Source organism: Gadus macrocephalus, chromosome 11, assembly GCF_031168955.1.
Source record: "Gadus macrocephalus chromosome 11, ASM3116895v1".
NCBI lineage: Eukaryota > Metazoa > Chordata > Actinopteri > Gadiformes > Gadidae > Gadus > Gadus macrocephalus.
This window is the reverse complement of record NC_082392.1, coordinates 1,756,029-1,776,028: the sequence shown is the minus strand read 5'-3', so window position 1 is coordinate 1,776,028 and position 20,000 is coordinate 1,756,029. Positions and strand designations below refer to the sequence as shown.

Genomic DNA, 20,000 nt, shown 5'->3' with positions numbered 1-20,000 from the left:
TTTTGGTAACTATTTGGGACATATGGCATGGCATCATGTATGTTTACAATCTATATTTTATTTTGCACATATGTTTAACACTGCTTGTGCATTTAGTGACTTATGAGGACATATATCCCCCCCCCCCCCCTCTCCCCCCATCCTCTCCTCCCTCTCCCCCCGCTCCCCCATCTTCTCCTCTCTCCTCCCTCTCCCCCCTCACCCCTCTCTCCCCTTTCCCCCCCTCTCTCCCCCCCCTCCCTCCCTCTCACCCCCCACACACAACCCCCATCTCTCACCCCCCCCTCCCTCTCTCCCCATCCTCTCCTCCCTCCTTTCCTCCCTCTCCCCCATCCTCTCCCCCCTCACCCCCTCACCCCCCACACACAACCCCCCCCCCCTCTCTGTCCCCCTCCCTCCCTCTCACCCCCCACCCCCCTCCCTCTCTCCCCATCCTCCCCCCCATCATCTCCTCCCTCCCCCCCCCCCCCTACTCCGGGGTTTAACCCCCCCTCCCCCCGGTCCCTGACCCATGGCTCCAGCTCCAGGGGGCGGGGCCTACAGGGGGCGGGGCCTACCATGATGGGGAAGATGATGGCGAGGAAGGTGGACTTGAGGGTCCAGAGCACGGCCAGACAGATGACCTGCACCAGCGTGAAGAGGTGGACGCGTCTGAGGGGAACGTGGCGCAGGTACGCGAAGTCGGGCTGGTGCTTGGAGGGCATCATGTACAGCTTCATCCGGTCCCAGAACTGGAGCCAGAGGGGGGGGGGGGGGCACAAGGTTAGGGTCAGGAGATCCGCTCGCATCACATTGGGAGGGGTTACGGATTCCTTTCGCCCTGGGTGGAATCAGCTCCTCGTGAGTCCTGAACAGAGGAGGGGGGAGAGGGGGAGAGAGAGGAATAGGGGAAGGAAGAGAGAGAAAGATAGGGAGGGAGGGAGGGAGGGAGGGAGGGAGGGAGAAAGGGAGCCAGAGAGAAGGAGTGAGAGAGAGGGAGCGAAAAGGCGAACGAGACAGAGGGAGGGAGGGAGGGAGGGAGGGAGGGAAAGAAAGAGAGAACGATGGAAACCCCACCTGGTTCATCATGCGTCTGTCGAACACAAACACCCCCCCCCCCCTCCCCCCTCCAGCTATGGGGTGATGACCCTGTCAAGATGTATCCACAGAATGGGGCTACTAGAATTATCCTGTCTGTGGTGATGCACACCTGAGCTGGTAGAACACACACACACACACACACACACACACACACACACACACACGCACACACACACACACACACTAACACACTAGCCGTGCATGAGACGCCCCTGGATATGGAATCATGCACGTCTGGTCTTTCTCTCTCACACCTACACACACACACACACACACACACAAACACACACATATACGCACAACCACACACACACACACACACACACACACAAACATGCATATACGCACACACACAAACATACATATCCGCATCCACACAAACACGTATATACTCAAACACACAAACGCGTAGACACAAACACGCATATTCAGACACACAAACACAAACATGCATGCACACACACACAATCACACAGACACACATATATGCAAGCACATACACATACACACTCACACACAAACACACACACACACACACACACACACACACACACAATAAGCCTGAACGTGCCAAAGATGCTAATACCTACATGGGCTTTAATTCACTCGTAGACCCAGAGTGTCTAATTAGCGCTGCAGAGATGTTTCCGTTGTCTGTTCTGAGTGCTTGGGACCCCTCAGTACCCCTACCCCCGTCCCTGGGCTGTTCAGCTGTGTGGGAGCCAACACCAGGGCTGAGAGGTACTGGTGGGGGGTTAACAACAGGGCTCTAAAGCCTGGAGACTGAAGGGGGGGGAGAGAATTCGCCCAAGGAAAAACACAAACATCACCTCCACCAAAAGGTTTTTTTCAATGTCTGCTATTCAACTTATTAGCAATCAACAACGTGCACTATTCCAATGTCTTGGTCATTCTCCAGAGGGGATAGTTTGAGCCAATGAAAGCTCTTTCAGACTAACCTCTATATGTCCCCTCTATACTCCTATGACCTAATGACCTAATGTACGACCTAATGGCCTGACACCAACAGCCTAAACATGTGACCCATCGCTAGTCTCTGCAGGATTATAGAACAACCAACCACGACAGGTAACTGGACCGATCAACAGTCCAGTCACTGCTGGTTAATGGAGCAACATATCTGTAGCCACAGGTAGTAGACTCCAAAGTAAGGTTAGAAACACCTCTCAGCTGATCTCCTATCTAGCGGTCCAAGATTCTAAACCAAGACTCACACGACGGTTTGTGAACAAAAGATTTTCGAATGAATGTGAGACCGAGCTTGAGAACTCGAGCGGCCCTGCTGTGATGCATGCCTCTGGTGGGATGCGTTGGGGGGTCGGTTGCCCCGGTTACCTGGATGCCGCTGAGCGAGGCCACGCCCATGTAGAGGAAGACGCCGTAGAGGACGGGCATCGGGATGTACTACAGGAGACGGAGAGGACGACACGTTTTAGTGGACCTCAATATGTGTACAGTATGTGTGTGCCTGTATACATATATAAATATATACTGTATATACAAATATATATACTTGATCACTGGGCCACTTTATAGTTTATGTATTTCCCTGTTTTAGCATTTACTTTAGCATCTATTTCAGTTTTTCTTAGCACTACTTTGTATTGTATTGTTTTCGATTGTATTCTGTGTCTCCGAATGCTGCTGTTACTAATAATTTATATTAATGTAGGATCTATAACGTGTCAGTCAGTCAGTCAGTCAGTCAGTCAGTCAGTCAGTCAGTCAGTCAGTCAGTCAGTCAGTCAGTCAGTCAGTCAGTCAGTCAGTCAGTCAGTCAGTCAGTCAGTCAGTCTGTCTGTCTGTCTGTCTGTCTGTCTGTCTGTCTGTCTGTCTGTCTGTCTGTCTGTCTGTCTGTCTGTCTGTCTGTCTGTCGCGGAGTGTACCTGCAGGATCGGGGCCAGGAAGATGGAGACCCCGGTGAGGACGAACACCAAGATGCCCGTGAGTCGTTGTTCTCTGAGGTGGGACACGGAGGAGAGGACCGGTCAACTCACCGAAGAATGGGATAACCCCCCCTCCCACTCCATGGGTTGGTCTCCCCCTCTGTCTCTCTCTCTGTCCCCTTATAACCCCCCCTCCCACTCCATGGGTTGGTCTCTCCCTCTGTCTCTCTCTCTGTCCCCTGATAACCCCCCCTCCCACTCCATGGGTTGGTCTCTCCCTCTGTCTCTCTCTCTGTCCCCTTATAACCCCCCCTCCCACTCCATGGGTTGGTCTCCCCCTCTGTCTCTCTCTCTGTCCCCTTATAACCCCCCCTCCCCCCATTTATCCATCCCTTTGACCCCTCCAGCAACTAACCTGACCCCTCCAGGAACTAACCTGACCCCTCCAGGAACTAACCTGACCCCGGTAACCCACCTGACCCCTCCAGGTACTAACCTGACCCTTCCAGGAACTAACCTGACCCCAGTAAACCACCTGACCCCAGTAACTCACCTGACCCCAGTAACCCACCTGACCCCAGTAACCCACCTGACCCCAGTAACTCACCTGACCCCAGTAACTCACCTGACCCCAGTAACCCACCTGACCCCAGTAACCCACCTGACCCCAGTAACCCACCTGACCCCAGTAACCCACCTGACCCCAGTAACCCACCTGACCCCAGTAACCCACCTGACCCCAGTAACTCATCTTACCCCACTAACTCACCTGACCCCCAGGAACTGCGGTTGCTCCCCGGGTGCGCTGGACTCGCTCTCCATCTTCAGCGAGTCGATGTGTGCGATGGAGATGACGGTGGCGGCTACGTACCACGGGAGGCCCAGGAAGGAGCAGACGGCCATCAGGACGCCCACCCAGAACAGGTCCAGGTGATAGCCACAGCCCTTCTGCCCCGGGCCCAAGAGACCTCATCAACGCTGGGTGGGACTACAGGTGCATAGATCCAGACTAGATCCAGACTAGATCCAGACTAGACCCTAGACTTTCTGGTGTACGATATTTGAAGGTATAACCTATATGAAATGAAACCTTATCAAAGCTTATATTCCTAGATCCAGATCATTAGACTTTCTGGTGCAACATATTTGAAATCAAAGGCTGAGACACTAGCATGGCAGGACAGACAGCATCGGTATGAGCAGCATTAAGGAGCCATTGTTCAACCGAGGCTTCCCCGTCTGTTTCTTTTGCTAAATTAGAGCATCACTCAACTGCAAGACAAGGGACAGTTTCACACTGCAGCAGAACAGGATCAGAGTGAGGGGGTGATTGGGTTAAACTCCCAGCGGAAGGGTTCCTTGACCTCTGCGTGCCTTGACCTCTGTGACCTTGACCTCTGCGTACCTTGGCCTCTGTGACCTTGACCTCTGCGTGCCTTGACCTCTGTGACCTTGACCTCTGCGTGCCTTGACCTCAGTGACCTTGACCTCTGCGTACCTTGGCCTCTGTGACCTTGACCTCTGCGTGCCTTGGCCTCTGTGACCTTGACCTCTGCGTACCTTGAGCTTGTTCTCCTTGCGGTTGACGATGACGGCGCTGATCTGCTGGTCCATGAAGATGAGGATGGTGACGAGGAGGGCGGGGACAAAGCTGGCCACGTACACCCACCAGGGGTTCTTGGCGAACGGCATCACCAGCCAGCCGCGGTCCGGGCGCGTCGGCTGGGGGGCGGGGACAGGACCGGTCCGTTACAGATCAGAGTTTTTACTTCATATGTTGGACTTCATAACCACTAATAATTGTCCTAATGACGAACTCTTTCTGGTTATGTCTGGCTCGTCAGAGTTCTCCATCAGGTCGACTACACAGGAAACAATCAAGTGGCAACCCAGGTCCCTGATGTGGAGACATTGTGTGTCTGCACAATGTCTGCACCTGTGTAGACACACAAAGTCTACTCAGGTGTAGAACGATTTTGAACAAATCTTTGATGTTTGTTTGGTCATTCTGACTTTTTAGAGGTTTACGGTTATATATGTTACATTTATTTTCTGACAGGCTCCTCCTTTACTTATACATTAGTTTTGTTTTTAATCTATTTCATTGTAGATTTTGTGATTACTCTTCGATTTGTCTGCTTTTGAACCCGTTCTCCCCCGTAGTGCTGAGACCGGAGGAGGAGCCCAGATGATGAGGGGAACCCACCCTTAACTCGGTGGGGACGATGAGCTTGGGGGTCTTCAGACCCATCAGCATGTCCAGACCCACGAAGGTCATGATGGACATGAAGATGGAGAAGTCACTGATGAGCTTCCTCAGCTGGGGAGAGAGAGAGAGGGAGAGTGAGTGAGTGAGTGAGTGAGTGAGTGAGTGAGTGAGTGAGTGAGTGAGTGAGTGAGTGAGTGAGTGAGTGAGTGAGTGAGTGAGTGAGTGAGTGAGTGAGTGAGTGAGTGAGTGAGTGAGTGAGTGAGAGAGAGAGAGAGAGAGAGAGAGACAAGGAGAGCGAGAGAGAGAGCGAGAGCGAGAGAGCAAGAGAGAGCGAGAGCGAGAGAGCAAGAGAGAGAGAGAGTGAGAGAGAGAAAAACAAGAGAAACATGTCTCAGTGGTTTATCTTCAAATCAACTAGAAACAATCCAAAATCCTCCCGGCTTGGGCCTTGGCAGAATAACTACTCAGTCTCACTTCATCAACTCTGAGCCAATCGAATGTGCCTGAAGTCGGTTCAATATGGAATAACTAGACTCTGGGGGTGTCGTCCGGCTCTGAGGGGCCAGACTGCAGCAGACAGGCTGTCAGGGAGAGGATGTGCTTGTCTGAGAGGACCAGAAGCATCCAGACTGTGTTGTTACCACCAGGTCTGGACAGCCGTCCACCGATGTCCTACTCTTTGGTCGGTTGCCCTCGGCGCGGCCTCGCTCTCCGTCTCCCTGGCGACGCTCCGGCGTACAGGAGCTTCTGGAGGGAGGCTCACTATTTGGGCCGGCCAGTCGGGTGGAGCTTGAGCCGTGATTGGGTGGATTGGTCAGGCATGAGTCGCCGGGCAGAACGGGCAGACAGCTAGAGCAACAACCTACCTATCATCCTCCCTAGGTCAAAGGTCAACACTGGGGTCGGACTACCCAGGACCTTACCATCAACCTTCCTGGGTCAAAGGTCAACACTGGGGTCAGACTACCCTGCACTACCCATCAACCTCCCTGGGTCAAAGGTCATAAGTCATAAGTAGTGCAATTACACAAGCAACCAAGTTACACAGTAACCCAGTCACAGAGTCTAACTGCTTCCTGATTGGAGGGAATGGTTCCATGTTGGGCGTCCACGCTCCTGAGATGTTCCTGACACCGTTCAGTTCCCGGCTCTCCTCACCTTGGTGGGGAAGTAGCGGCTGAACTTGAACTTCTTGAGGGACACGGTCATGGAGTAGGTGCCGAAGAACAGGATGAAGGACATGAGCGCCAGGTCGGGGACGAACTTGCAGGACGTTCCCTGCAGCGAGCCTCCGTACGTCAGACACTCCTTCTTACTGAGCTGGCTCCAGTCCAGATCTGTCACATTCACCTGGGAGACGGGGGGGGGGGGGGGGGGGGCAGTGGTGTCGGGTGAGGATTGAGGGTGAGGGGGTGAGGGGGTGAGGGTGGTGCATCAGATGGGGGTGGGGGGTGAGGGGGTGAGGGGTAGAGGGTGGTGCATCAGATGGGGGTGGGGGGTGAGGGGGTGAGGGTGGTGCATCAGATGGGGGTGGGGGGTGAGGGGGTGAGGGGCAGAGGGTGGTGCATCAGATGGGTGAAGGTGGGGGTTGTTGGTATGGTAGTAGATGGGTGGGGGGATAAAGGGAGACGGACAGAGTTAATGCTGAGGCCAAAGCGCCCCCCACTAAGAGGGAGGAGGAGGAGGAGGAGGAGGTGGGGCGATCACGGGACAACAGAGACCGACAGTATCCAGACGGGGGCAGCGCGGGCAGGAAGTGCCCCGCGGCCGCCGGCCTGAACCCAGAGGGGTCCCCCCAGCGAGGGCTGGGCGGCACCGCGGCACCGCGGGGTCCTCAGGGCCGGAGACGACCTCGTCAGCCAGCAGGAGGTCATCGCAGCGCAGAGCGCAACACCCGCCTGATCGCCCTCTACACACACAGGCATGCACACACACACACACACACACACACACACACACACACACACACACACACACACACACACACACACACACACACACACACACACACACACACACACACACACACACACGGATGTGCATGCTGAAATACTCAAACACACACAAACACACACGCACGTGAATGCTCACACCGACACACGCAAACACACACACAAACACATCCACGTGCATGCTCACACACACACACACACACACACACATACACACACACACAAACACAGACAAGCACATGCATGCTCACACAGACACACACACACACACACACACACACACACACACACACACACACACACACACACACACACACACACACACACACACACACACACACGTGGATTGAAGAGGCACTCACCCCGGGGAGAGTAGAGACGTTATCTGGCGCGGGAGCTAAAGCATGAGGAGCATCCGAGCCACTGTGGAGGAAGCAGACAGAGGAGGACAGCGTGAGCGTCTGGAGCCGCAGCGCTGGGACACGGGTCCAGGGAGACGGCTGACATCGGGGGGGGGGGGGTGTACTCACTCGATTAGGGACGGCGGCCATGTTGTGAGCACGTCGGTGAAGACAGACAGGAGACAAATCAGTTACAGAACTCAATGTCTCCCAGGTGTTCAAGACAAGCTCTACTGTATTTCTACTGGTCTCGACTGGGATCTACCGTTCTCTACTGGTCTCTACTGGTCTTTGGAAGGATGTTGAGACGACCCATTCGATCCCAGTACGTGATTTATAAAGACTTAATCGAAGGACCGGTTTGGGGGATCAAAGCACCAAAGCAACTCCTGGCCTCTACGGACTAACTTAACTCGTCTGTTCAGAATATCATTGGGCAGAGTGACCTCCTGTACTGATTCTGAGATCATTTAGTGCGAGCCCAGCTTCCTCCCATCTTAACAACGGCAGTACATTTTAGGAATCAATGTGCGACGGCTCGAGTTTGTAGAAGCAAAGAACAGGATAGAAGTCCTTCCCACAGTGCTGCACTGCTATTGGTTTGACTCATGATGCCCCGGCCCACGCTAAATGATCTCAGGTACCAGGAAGTGAGTTTTATTATGTTGGTGAAGGATGAGTCACCCAAGGGTTGGGTGACTCAGACCGTGTGGTTGGTAACGTTGAAGAGGTACAAATTACACACTAGTCATCATTTCATCATTATAATTGCTACATACACACACAAACACACACTCACACACACACACTCACACACAGACAACAACATTAACACACACCAACAAAACAAACAAACACACTCACAAAACTAGAAACACACACACACACCAACAACACAAACAGTCATCAACATCACAAACACACATTCACAAACTAGACACAAACAAAAACCAAAATCACATGACACAGGCAAACGGAAAAAGCACGCACACACTAACAGCACACATACACACACACACACACACACACCCCACCCTCAGGGCAGGGAGACTCACTCGGGTCGGGAGCCAGACACTCGCACTTGTAGGCGGTGACGTAGTCGGGCCGGAAGGCGGTGTTGATGGGGTAGTACTTGAAGGAGCCCGCCATCTTCTTGATGGCGTCGGAGATGAAGATGAAGGAGATGAGGCTGGAGAAGCCCTCCTCGGTGAAGCGCGTCATGTACCTGATGATGTAGCTGGCGTCCGTGGCCACCAGGACGAAGCACTGCAGGCAGGAGTGGATGCCGATCCACAGCCGCAGCTCCATGTAGTCAATGTCGTTGCTCCTGGGTTCCGGGGGACAGCGCGCGTTAAGGTTAGGACGTCGTACGGCCTACAGACACGCGTCACGTGTGCAACGCGTGGCGCCTCAACTTGGGCAGGTGTAGTACACGCGTTGAACACGTGTCACGTGGGACGTGAACACGGACACGTGACACGTGTTCAACGCGTGACGTCTTAACGTGGCCAGGTGTAGTTCACACGTTGAACACGTGTCAAGTGTTCAACGCGTGACGTCTTAACGTGGGCAGGTGTAGTTCACACGTTGAACACGTGTCAAGTGTTCAACGCGTGACGTCTTAACGTGGGCAGGTGTAGTTCGGAGGAAACCAGCCTCATGTTGAGTTGAGGACACGGGATTCTGCTCAGCTCTGCATGAGGTTTGAACAAGGACTGCCTTACCCGTGAACAACCTTTTATGTTTGTTCTTGCACGTTGAGTGAATTCGGAAGGAGAGAATTCACTCAACGTAAACATACGTTTACTTTATGGAATTCAGGAAGGAAGGAATTCCAAGGACTCATGTGTGAGCATAATCACGCTCCAGGATAGGGGAGGAAAGCCTCTGTGAGAAATGATCCCATAAAGGTCTCAGGATGGGGATCCATCTCCATCTGAACCACATGCTGTGTCACAGACAGGCTCTGAGAGGGGGGGGGGGGGGGGGGGGGGGGGGGGCGCTCACTTGCTGAACTCGTAGAGCAGCTTCTCGAAGATGAGGATGGGGCCGGTGGAGCTGAGGATGATGAGGGGCTGGCCGCTGAAGAGGCAGAAGACCGTCCCCGCGAGGGCCGTGCCCAAGAAGCTCTCCATCACCCCCTGGAGAGAGGCAGCGTTCAAACACAACGCAGTGGGAACAGGACGGGACCCCCTGGAGAGAGGCAGCGTTCAAACACAACGCAGTGGGAACAGGACGGGACCCCCTGCAGACGTTCAACACTGACATGAGGGGGGAGGGGGGAGAGAGAGGGGAGGAAGAGAGAGAGGGGGGGAGAGAGAGGGGAGGAAGAGAGAGAGAGGGGAGGAAGAGAGAGAGGGGGGGAGAGAGGGGGGGAGAGAGAGGGGAGGAAGAAGAGAAAGAGGAGGAAGAGAGAGAGAGGGGAGGAAGAGAGAGAGGGGAGGAAGAGAGAGAGGGGAGGAAGAGAGAGAGAGGAGGAAGAGAGAGGGGAGGAGGAGAGGAAGAGAGAGAGGAGGAGGAAGAAGAGAGAGGAGGAAGAGAGAGAGAAGAGGAGGAGAGAGAGAGGGGAGGAAGAGAGAGGGGAGGAAGAGAGAGGGGAGGAAGAGAGAGAGGGGAGGAAGAGATAGAAGGGGAGGAAGAAGAGAGAGAGGAGGAATAGAGAGGGGAGGAAGAGAGAGAAGGGGAGGAAGAGAGAGAGGGGGAGGAAGAGAGAGAGGAGGAAGAGAGAGAGAGGGGAGGAAGAGAGAGAGGAGGAGGAGAGAGAAGGGGAGGAAGAGAGAGAGGATGAGGAGAGGAAGAGAGGGGAGGAAGAGAGAGAGAGGAGGAGGAGAGGAAGAGAGAGAGAGGGGAGGAAGAGAAGGGGAGGAAGAGAGAGAGAGGGAGGAGAGAAAGGAGGAAGAGAGAGAGAGGAGGAGGAGAGGAAGAGAGAGAGAGATCGAGGAGAGGAATAGAGAGGTGGGAGAAAGAGAGGGGGGAGGAAGAGAGAGGGGAGGAAAATAGAGACTTCTCCTCCTGTCTTCCTGCTCACCTGTCCACCTGACTTCCTGTTACCTGGTAGTTGTCAGTGGCGTCCCCCAGCAGCCCGCCGAAGGTGATGGCGTTGGTGATGCAGCCCAGGTAGATGAAGAGCACGGCCGAGATGGACTGGAGGTGGAAGCCCTCGTAGAAGTCGCTGAACACCCACGGCAGCTTCCTCTTGATGTCCAGGTACAGACCTCCGCAGAAGCTGTTACACACACACACACACACACACACACACACACACACACACACACACACACACACACACACACACACACACGCACACACACACACACACACACACACACGCTGAAGAAAATGACGGCAGCTTCCCAAGACCAGCGTGCAATCTACGATGGAGCTCGGTCTGGCAATAGCCAGACTACTCATTAATCGAATCCCCGTAGACCTCCACTCCAGACGGAGCACGTCCCCTCAGCCCCTCTGAGGACCCACCACTCAGCAGCGCTGCTCGCTAGCGACCCACCCTGCTGCAGTGTTTAGTGCAGCTGCTGCTGACGAGGCTCCAGGTGGAGGCTCGACCCTGAGCACCACGCCGGGGTAGAGACACCTGTGAGGCACCAGATGCTGCTCTGAGTGAGCTCTGCTCGTGTTGGGGTCTCCAGCACGAGGCCTCCCTGCCCTCCCCAACTCCCCCCTGGATGAAGGATCCCTCTCGTCATCACTCCTCACGTTCTCCCCCCTGCCCCAGGACGGAGGTTCTCCTGGGTTCCTCCTCTCGGTTCTCCCCTGTGATAGGGCGTTTTCTCCTGGTTCTTTCAGGGGTTCAGGGTTAGGGGGGGTCGCCTAATGAGGGGCCTTTGAACCCCTCTGAGACTGGAAGTGGGATGAGGTCGCCTTGTGAGACCATCCAGTCCCCCTCCTACTCCTCTCTGAAGAGGGGTCTGGCCTGAAGCCTGTAGCCGGGGGGGGGGGGGGGGGGGGGGGTACATACCGTCCCGTGAAGGCCAGCTCCTCCCCCATCTCGTGGGGGGCTGGCATCTCCTCGTCCTCGCTCAGACCCCCCCCAGCTCCCGCCTTCCCGTTCATCTGCCCCAGCTCGTTGAGGGACAGCACCGACTTCCTGGGGGGGGGGGGGAGAGACACCGTCAGGGTCATCGTAGGGCAAGGCAGAGGAGGGAACCAACGGTGAACGGACTGTCTTTATACAGTGCTTTTCTTAACAGTGGCCTCTCAAAGTGCTTTAAAGTACCACCTAACATCCATCCATTCATGCGCACATTCACACAGCGATGGCGGGGTCAGCCACGCAGGGCGACAGCCAGCTGGTCGGGAGCAGGCTTCTCGCTCAGGGACACCTCGACACCCTGGGAGGAGCCGGGGATCGAACGAGCAACCTTCCGGTTACCAGCAAGCACGCTCTGCCTCCTGAGCCACGTGCCGCCCCATTTAAGGCTCAGCTCGCTGTGGGCACTGTTTACATCTCAGCCATGCAGGCATTTCATTTGACACCGTCGAAAGCCTGCCACTTCACATCATAACTTCAGTCGTATCTATACTCTAGGTCAAATCTGTCCTTAGGTTGTTCGCCAGCGCTCTGAGCTCTCGTAGCGAGCGAACCTCCCACCTTTTGTCGGCGGGCGTGACCTTCTTGGGCGGCTCGATCCGGATCTTGGGGTCCCACTCCCCGGGGGGGAGGACAATGACCTCGTCCAGGAACTCGTCGATGCCGGCGATGAGGTCGTCACGGTCGCGGGCCTTGTACGCCACGTCGCTGAACAGCTGGCGGGGGGGGGGGGGGGGGTAAAGGGCAGGGATTGGCATAAAATGGCCATAATGTTCTGGGTTTCAATCTGCTCTATACTGTCTAACCCCTACCTGCTCCTTAATGACCTGTCTCTGCACTGTCTAACGGTCTCTCTTATTTCACTGTACATCATATCCGTTAAGCATTTGAATTAATGACTTCATCGTAAATCTTGAAGGAAATACGTGTTGACGAAATATTTACAAAAAAGTATTGTGGTGATCTCCGTAAAAATATCCTCTGTCTTCCCATCCTTCACATCCTCAACCCTCCACTCAACGCGGCCACAGCAGAATAAGTAGCCTGATCAACTGCACCAGGAGCCCTGTGTGGACCTGTTCTCCAGCCGTGGAGACGGGGGTCCAGCTCCAGGCGTTTCCTAAGGTCTGGGCGTCGTCAGAAGCTTCACACCACGGCAGGTTCTCAGGGGAAAACCCCCTGGCAGTAGCAGGCCTGCTGTCGGAAGCACAGGATGTCTAGAGGCAGTCTTCTGGTTCCTATCTAGAGGCAGGCTACTGGTATCCTTTGTGGAGGCAGGCTCCCTGTGTCCTGTTTAGAGGCAGGCTCCTGGTATCCTGTGTGGAGGCAGGCTCCCTGTGTCCTGTTTAGAGGCAGGCTCCTGGTACCCTGTGTGGAGGCAGGCTCCTGGTACCCTGTGTGGAGGCAGGCTCCTGGTACCCTGTGTGGAGGCAGGCTCCTGGTACCCTGTTTAGAGGCAGGCTCCTGGTGTCCTGTTTAGAGGCAGGCTCCTGGTTCCTGTGTTGCCTGCAGTAGCTCCGACTTCATTCCTGCTCCCTGCCCCACACTTCGCCTCATCTGATCGCAGTATATCAGCGGGGAGAAGAGGAAGGGCTGTTCTGTGAAGAGGAAGGCCACGACCCCGCAGAGCTGAGCAAGACATGGCTCCGACCCTGCATCACTTCCCCTCCGACCCGAGACGTTACGGTTCATTCAGTGGACGCTTCATCCGAGACCGCGACAGAAACATGTCGCTCAGGAGCAGGTGGACCCAGGACGTCTCGCTCAACGATGGATAGCTGCTGCTGACTGGCACAGACTACCCTCCCTGGTGTTAATAACTGCTGCTCGCCCGGAGAGACCCCACACACACCATGCACACCTCGTCATGACCTGAGGCATCATGGGTATCAAAGAGGGCAGCGACGACATGCAGCTCTGAGCCCCGGCAAGAAAATGGAGGCTTTAAACGACCCCAGACGTTGTCTGAGCACCGTGATCGTTTTTTGATTTGAGTCTATCATGACAAGTAATCATTCGATTAAAATTCTTTTTGATTATGGCCTTGTTTTGGCAGCTGCCACGACCCGATAAAGAGCACATCAATCCATTTGAATCCTTCCCTATAATCATATCATTAAACAGAACACATCATTAAACAGGAGCTCTTTAGACGGAGAGACGGTCTGACTAACGATTGATCCCCGCTCTCGCGTTAGCGGAGGGTATAACTAGAACGCTTGTTAACGGACATCCAACTAGAACACTCGTTAACGAATGGTCTAACTAGAACGCTAAAACATTAGTGGACTAGAGCACTCGTTAGCGGACTAGAGCGCTCGTTAGAGGAATAGTGCACTTGTTAGGGGACTAGTTCGCTCGTTAGCGGACTAGCGCGCTCATTAGTGGACTAGAGCGCTCATTAGTGGACTAGGGCGCTCATTAGTGGACTAGTTCGCTCGTTAGCGGACTAGCGCGCTCATTAGTGGACTAGAGCGCTCATTAGTGGACTAGGGCGCTCATTAGTGGACTAGTTCGCTCGTTAGCGGACTAGCGCGCTCATTAGTGGACTAGAGCGCTCATTAGTGGACTAGTTCGCTCGTTAGCGGACTAGCGCGCTCATTAGTGGACTAGAGCGCTCATTAGTGGACTAGGGCGCTCGTTAGTGGACTAGGGCGCTCGTTAGTGGACTAGTGCGCTCGTTAGCGGACTAGAGCGCTCATTAGTGGACTAGAGCACTCGTTAGTGGACTAGGGCGCTCGTTAGTTGATTAGGGCGCTCATTAGTGGACTAGGGCGCTCGTTAGTGGACTAGGGCACTCGTTAGTTGATTAGGGCGCTCATTAGCGGAGTAGGGCGCTCGTTAGCGGACAGTCTATAGAGCAGTCGTGAAGAAGGAAGTCTTACATCGTCCACCATGAGCGTCGCCATGGCGCGGCCGATCTGGTTGTAGGCTTTGGCCTTTCCCAGGGGCCCCAGCAGGACGAACAGGAACCTGGGGGGAGCAGACAGACAGACAGACAGACAGACAGACAGGGCTTCAGGGGGTCTGCTGCGGGCAGGGGGGGTTAGTGCACCGCATGGGTCTGGGACGGGGCCGTGGTGAATGAGAGTTGAGCTTGGTTGAGAGTTGGTATGATAGAACGATATCAAAGGAACGACGCTAAACACACAACTAAGGCACATATTGGATGACTGACCACTCTTATGGTAACATGTTATATTAACATGACATGGGAGGATATTACATCGATAAAATAAAGGGATGTGAGACATGACATGATGAAGTGACATCGTAGTATATGACGTGACACCAGATATGATATAAAGTAGATGATGCAACACAGATCACATGACATGACACGGGTTGATACGAGGCAGGGTGGGGCCCCCACCTGGTGGGCACCGGGACCTCCGTCAGCCCCCCCAGGGTGGTGGCCTGCGCCAGCCGCACGAACGCCACGAAGGGCTTGTCCAGGAAGTCCACCTCCCCCACCAGCACGTTGGACGCCTCCGCATCCCGCGGGATCTTCTTCATGAACTTGTTCTTCAGCTGGGGGAGGAGGGAGGAGCGATGGGAAGGGAGGGGGAGGAGGGGGGAGAGGGGGGAGGGAGGGGGAGGGAGGGGGAGGAGGGAGGAGCGGGGGGAGGGAGGGGGAGGAGGGGGGAGAGGGGGGAGGGAGGGGGAGGAGGGAGGAGCGGGGGGAGGGAGGGGGAGGAGGGAGGAGAGGGGGGAGGGAGGGGGAGGAGGGGGGAGGGAGGGGGAGGAGGGGGGAGAGGGGGGAGGGAGGGGGAGGAGGGGGGAGAGGGGGGAGGGAGGGGGAGGAGGGGGGAGGGAGGGGGAGGAGGGGGGAGAGGGGGGAGGGAGGGGGAGGAGGGGGGAGAGGGGGGAGGGAGGAGGAAGGGTGGGATGGAGAGGGGGCGAGGGGGGAGAGGGGGGAGGGAGAGAGAGAAGGTGAATAGGAAGGGATACAGGGGGGGCGAGAAGGAGGGGGAGGAGAGGAAGGGGGAGAAAAAGGGTGGAGGAGGAGAGAGAGAGGCACAGAACGAGATGAGAAAGGGAGTGGATGGGGAGAGCGGGAGAGGCGTGACATGATTGACAAAGACAGAGAGAGGGAGAGGACAGAGAAAGAAAGGAGGGAGGGAAAGGGAGAGGAGTAAGGGGAGTGTTAGAATGAATGCATATTAAATCACGACAGAGCGAGACAGCGAGAGAGAAAGAGAGAGAGACAGCGAGAGAGAGAGACAGAGACAGAGACAGAGACAGAGACAGAGAGAGAGAGAGAGAGAGAGAGAGACAGAGACAGAGACAGAGAGAGAGAGAGAGAGAGAGAGAGAGAGAGAGAGAGATACAGAGAGAGAGACAGCGAGAGACAGTGAGAGAGAGAGAGAGAGAGAGAGAGAGAGAGAGAGAGAGAGAGAGAGAGAGAGAGAGAGAGAGAGAGAGAGAGATCCTTATCCATAAAGGTGATCTGTCGAGACAGTGAAATATTTATCTGCTGCGGCTCGCGGCCCCCGTGACAGTCGGTCCTGATCGATGGAGCAGGCTGTGATGCTGAGCTCTGCTCCGCTGCAGAGTGAGATATGACCGGGCTTCAGTCCAGTGACGGCCGCGCGGCCTGCCCAGGTGCGGCTCTCTACAGACCTGACTCTCTCCCACTAACAGGTCTACTCTGACAGCTCAACACTATTGATCCCAGACAGGAAACGCACAGCACAGCAGTAGAATACCAAAAGATACGGGGGGAAAAAAAAAATACAACGGAAATATACAGAAAAAATGTCAAAACAACTCAAACATTTTGACAGCACGAACAAATCCAGTAAGGTTCAGGAGAGGAGTGAGACGGTCGAACTACATCTTGTAGCTGGTAGTCCAGTTAGTAGCTGATGGTGAGAGAGGGACAGAGGGGTCCGGCCCCAAACAGACCGGGGTTAAGGCTGGGGACTCTCCTTCCACCTTCGGTAAAAATACTCAATGACCCCAGGCCCCATTGGGCCCCATTGGGCCCCAGACCCAGACCCAGGCTCCATGTGAGGGCCAAGACAAAGGCCCCACATGAGGGCCCCAAGGCTCAGTGTAAAGGCCCCACATGAGGGCCCCAAGGCTCAGTGTAAAGGCCCCACATGAGGGCCCCAAGGCTCAGTGTAAAGGCCCCACATGAGGGCCCCAAGGCTCAGTGTAAAGGCCCCACATGAGGGCCCCAAGGCTCAGTGTAAAGGCCCCACATGAGGGCCCCAAGGCTCAGTGTAAAGGCCCCACATGAGGGCCCCAAGGCTCAGTGTAAAGGCCCCACATGAGGGCCCCAAGGCTCAGTGTAAAGGCCCCACATGAGGGCCCCAAGGCTCAGTGTAAAGGCCCCAGACCACAGATGCTCACACATACACGTACATCATGCATACAAGGATACACACACACACACGCATGTATAAAACACACAAGAATGTATCCAGGGATGCACACACATGCACATCAACGCTCAAACACACACACACACACACACAAACACAAAAGCACACATACATCACACAATCACACAATCAGACACACACACACACGCGCACACATACCACACTTACACAATCACACACACATACATTCAATCACACACATAAGGCAACACAAAGCAAATCTAGCAATTACCGAGCCATTGTGGGATGTGACCTAGATGCAACGTGTAAAATACAATACAGATCAATCCCAGGCCCATCGGAGCATACGGATGCCACTTCACCACGGCAACACGGGCTTCAAACCCCCGTGTTCAGGCTCCACGTCGCCCTGATCCCGGCTCTGTATTCACTCGGACACCCTTCGTCCTGTCGGCCTTTGATTGGTTCGTTCCCCCAACGTAACATTCACGTTGACGGACGAGGTGTTCATCGAACGACCCTACTGAACCCTGACCCGTCGAGAGCCGTGCCGCGGAGAGACATGCCCTGACAGCTCCCCGGGACTTTAGGATGAGGGATTTAGCCGCTATGATTGTTTCCGCGTTCGCCTCCTCCATCGCTCCTTTCCTCCTCTCCTCGTCGCCACGAGGGATGGAGAAGAGGCGCCGTCGCCACGACAACCACGTGTTCATTAAGGCAGCGGCACGCGGCTGAACGGGACGCGCAGGGAAAAGATCTCCGCAATTACAGCGGAATCAAAATGGAGGCGCCGGGCCCAGCCCCTCGCCCGCGGAGCACGTTCCTCGCTGTCGGACTGCCGCGTGTCACCGCCACACACACCGCGCTGACGCACCGCAGGGTGGGGAGACGGCGGGTGTCAACTCCGACGTCAGGAGCAGCTCAGGAAGAGCACGGCCGTATTTGAAACGCTTTCGTTCATTTTACTGTTTGGTCTTTCACCTCGTTGCTCTTTGCTTTACCACTTCCATGTTCTATTCTACTGGGACTTGTTGACACGGTTGAGGAAGTCTGGATGTCAAGCGGTTCAGAGCCGACAGACACCTCTGCGCACTGATCTGTGACGGGAAACCGGACTGCTGCTCCCCGGACTCTGACTGGTAAGCTGACAACAAGTTGTGGAATCACAGAGCGGAGCCTCTGTGATTCATCTGAGAGTACACAGCCTTTAGGGTATCAAGACACCGGTCTTCAGTCGGGTAATGTCAGAGGTTAAAAACGAGAGGTCAAAGGTTAGGACAAATTTGTTAAAAGGGATGGGGGGGGGGGGGGGAGTCTGGTGAGGCGAGGGCCACGGACTCACCTGGTCGCTGCTGGGCGTGTCCCCAATGTCATTCATACTCTGACTCTGGGCGTGGCCTGGGGGAGAGAGAGAGAGAGGGGGGAGGGGGGGGGAGAGAGAGAGAGAGAGAGAGAGAGAGAGAGAGAGAGAGAGAGAGAGGGAGAGAGGGAGAGAGAACGATAGGGGGGGAGAGAGAGAGAGAGGGAGAGAGAGAGAGAGGGAGAGAGAGAGAGAGAGAGAGAGAGAGAGAGAGAGAGAGAGAGAGAGGGAGAGAGAGAGGGAGCATTCTTTATGTATTTATATTTTTCCTTCATTTTCAGTTGTCGTCGTGTGAGGCCGCTGAGGGTAGCCGTGGAGACGCGGGCGGAGGTAAGGTAACACCTGCACACCTTACACCTGCCACGCTGTCATCAAGGCCGGTCGGCTCAGGCCTTTCATTGGCTGGTCTAAACGACCCTCAGGCTCGACAGGTAATCTACGGTCTCAGGTGAGTCCCCCACCTCTTCACTCCTCTGTAGATGGGCCGACGGTGTTTCTGTGTCTCTGGTACAGTGGGCCACTACACAGAGCCGGCTTTGTTAAGGAGGCAGGTGCCTGGAATACATCAGCTCCAGCTCGATGGGGTCAGGGTTCATGGGTATAGTAAATTGATTAATTAATCAGTATCTGTGGTGTAGAGCAGGGCCCCATCGATCGCTGCGTGCTGAATTAGCACAACGCTGTCATCGTTCGACCGGTCCGCATGCACACCGTCAGCCCCCCCCCCCCCCCCCCCGTCAGCCCCCCCCCCCCCCCCCCCCCCACCAACAGCCACCGGCCCATCGACCCATGTGGTGTGTTGGGGAGGGGAGGGTGGGGGTGGGAGAGGGTGGAGTTGGTGGTGGTGACGGTTGAGGTGGATGTTAGCCACAGGAAAGCAATGCATATGAGGCATCGCATTCCAGGAGGGGATTGGGACATTCCAGATTTGAGCTGAATGGAGATTGAATGAAATGAATACAATAATTAAAGAATCTGGTTTCTAAAATGGGTTCTCTGTAACTAGTTCCCTGGCCCCAGTTAGCATAAAGCAGCCCAGAGTGCAGTCAGACAGACAGACAGACAGACAGACAGACAGACAGACAGACAGACAGACAGACAGACAGACAGACTGGGAGAACAGGGACGAGAGGAAAGACAGACACTAGAAAACTGACACACAGACAGGCAGTCAGTCCACCAGTCAGCCAGACGGATAAACAGGAAAGACATGCAGGAATACAGATAGAAAAACAGTCAGTCCATCAACCAATCAGTCAGTCAGACAGACAGGCACTCACGCAGGCGTCCGTAGCTGTTCGCCTGCTGCTTCAGCCGGAGGTCCTCTGTGGAGCGGAACCCGGGTGCCCCAGGGCCGCGGTCTGCAACGTAAACCAAGACGTCAGGAACACAGAGGCACATCGCCGTGACGACCGGCCGCCATCGCTAATCCCCTTATCCAACAGCGACGCGCCACGCGTCCGGTGATGATCCGCTCGCTCGTTACAGAGCGGGTGATCAGAGCACTGCGGTGGTGAGCGATAGGCCAGAGGAACAGAGACACGGTCACACATGTGGCGCCCGCGACGCGCTACGCTATGGTGCGTTCCTGCTGGGTTCAGACGTGCAGGCATCATGTGTCATAATCACGGTTCATTAGGGCTAACGACCCGACTGTAATGTATACATGATCATAATCATAATCATCATAGT

At 55.1% G+C, this 20,000-nt stretch overlaps 1 protein-coding gene across 2 annotated transcripts in view; it reads right to left on the bottom strand.

Moving 5' to 3' along the window:
* slc4a5a (solute carrier family 4 member 5a) overlaps positions 1-20,000 on the bottom strand; it is a 34,279-nt gene that overhangs the window by 3,897 nt on the left and 10,382 nt on the right. The window contains exons 7-23 of one of the 2 annotated variants that reach the window (XM_060064203.1): positions 19,589-19,669; positions 18,291-18,346; positions 14,971-15,128; positions 14,483-14,570; positions 12,159-12,313; positions 11,526-11,654; positions 10,601-10,775; positions 9,557-9,690; positions 8,605-8,876; positions 7,511-7,545; positions 6,355-6,546; positions 5,194-5,307; positions 4,548-4,709; positions 3,757-3,935; positions 2,988-3,060; positions 2,437-2,505; positions 558-731 (exon numbers count right to left, since the gene is read on the bottom strand). In XM_060064203.1, coding sequence (XP_059920186.1) covers positions 558-731; positions 2,437-2,505; positions 2,988-3,060; positions 3,757-3,935; positions 4,548-4,709; positions 5,194-5,307; positions 6,355-6,546; positions 7,511-7,545; positions 8,605-8,876; positions 9,557-9,690; positions 10,601-10,775; positions 11,526-11,654; positions 12,159-12,313; positions 14,483-14,570; positions 14,971-15,128; positions 18,291-18,346; positions 19,589-19,669 — 2,246 coding nt within the window. The remainder of the gene's footprint in view (positions 1-557; positions 732-2,436; positions 2,506-2,987; positions 3,061-3,756; positions 3,936-4,547; positions 4,710-5,193; positions 5,308-6,354; positions 6,547-7,510; positions 7,546-8,604; positions 8,877-9,556; positions 9,691-10,600; positions 10,776-11,525; positions 11,655-12,158; positions 12,314-14,482; positions 14,571-14,970; positions 15,129-18,290; positions 18,347-19,588; positions 19,670-20,000) is intronic. The other variant, XM_060064204.1, reaches the window with a different exon arrangement.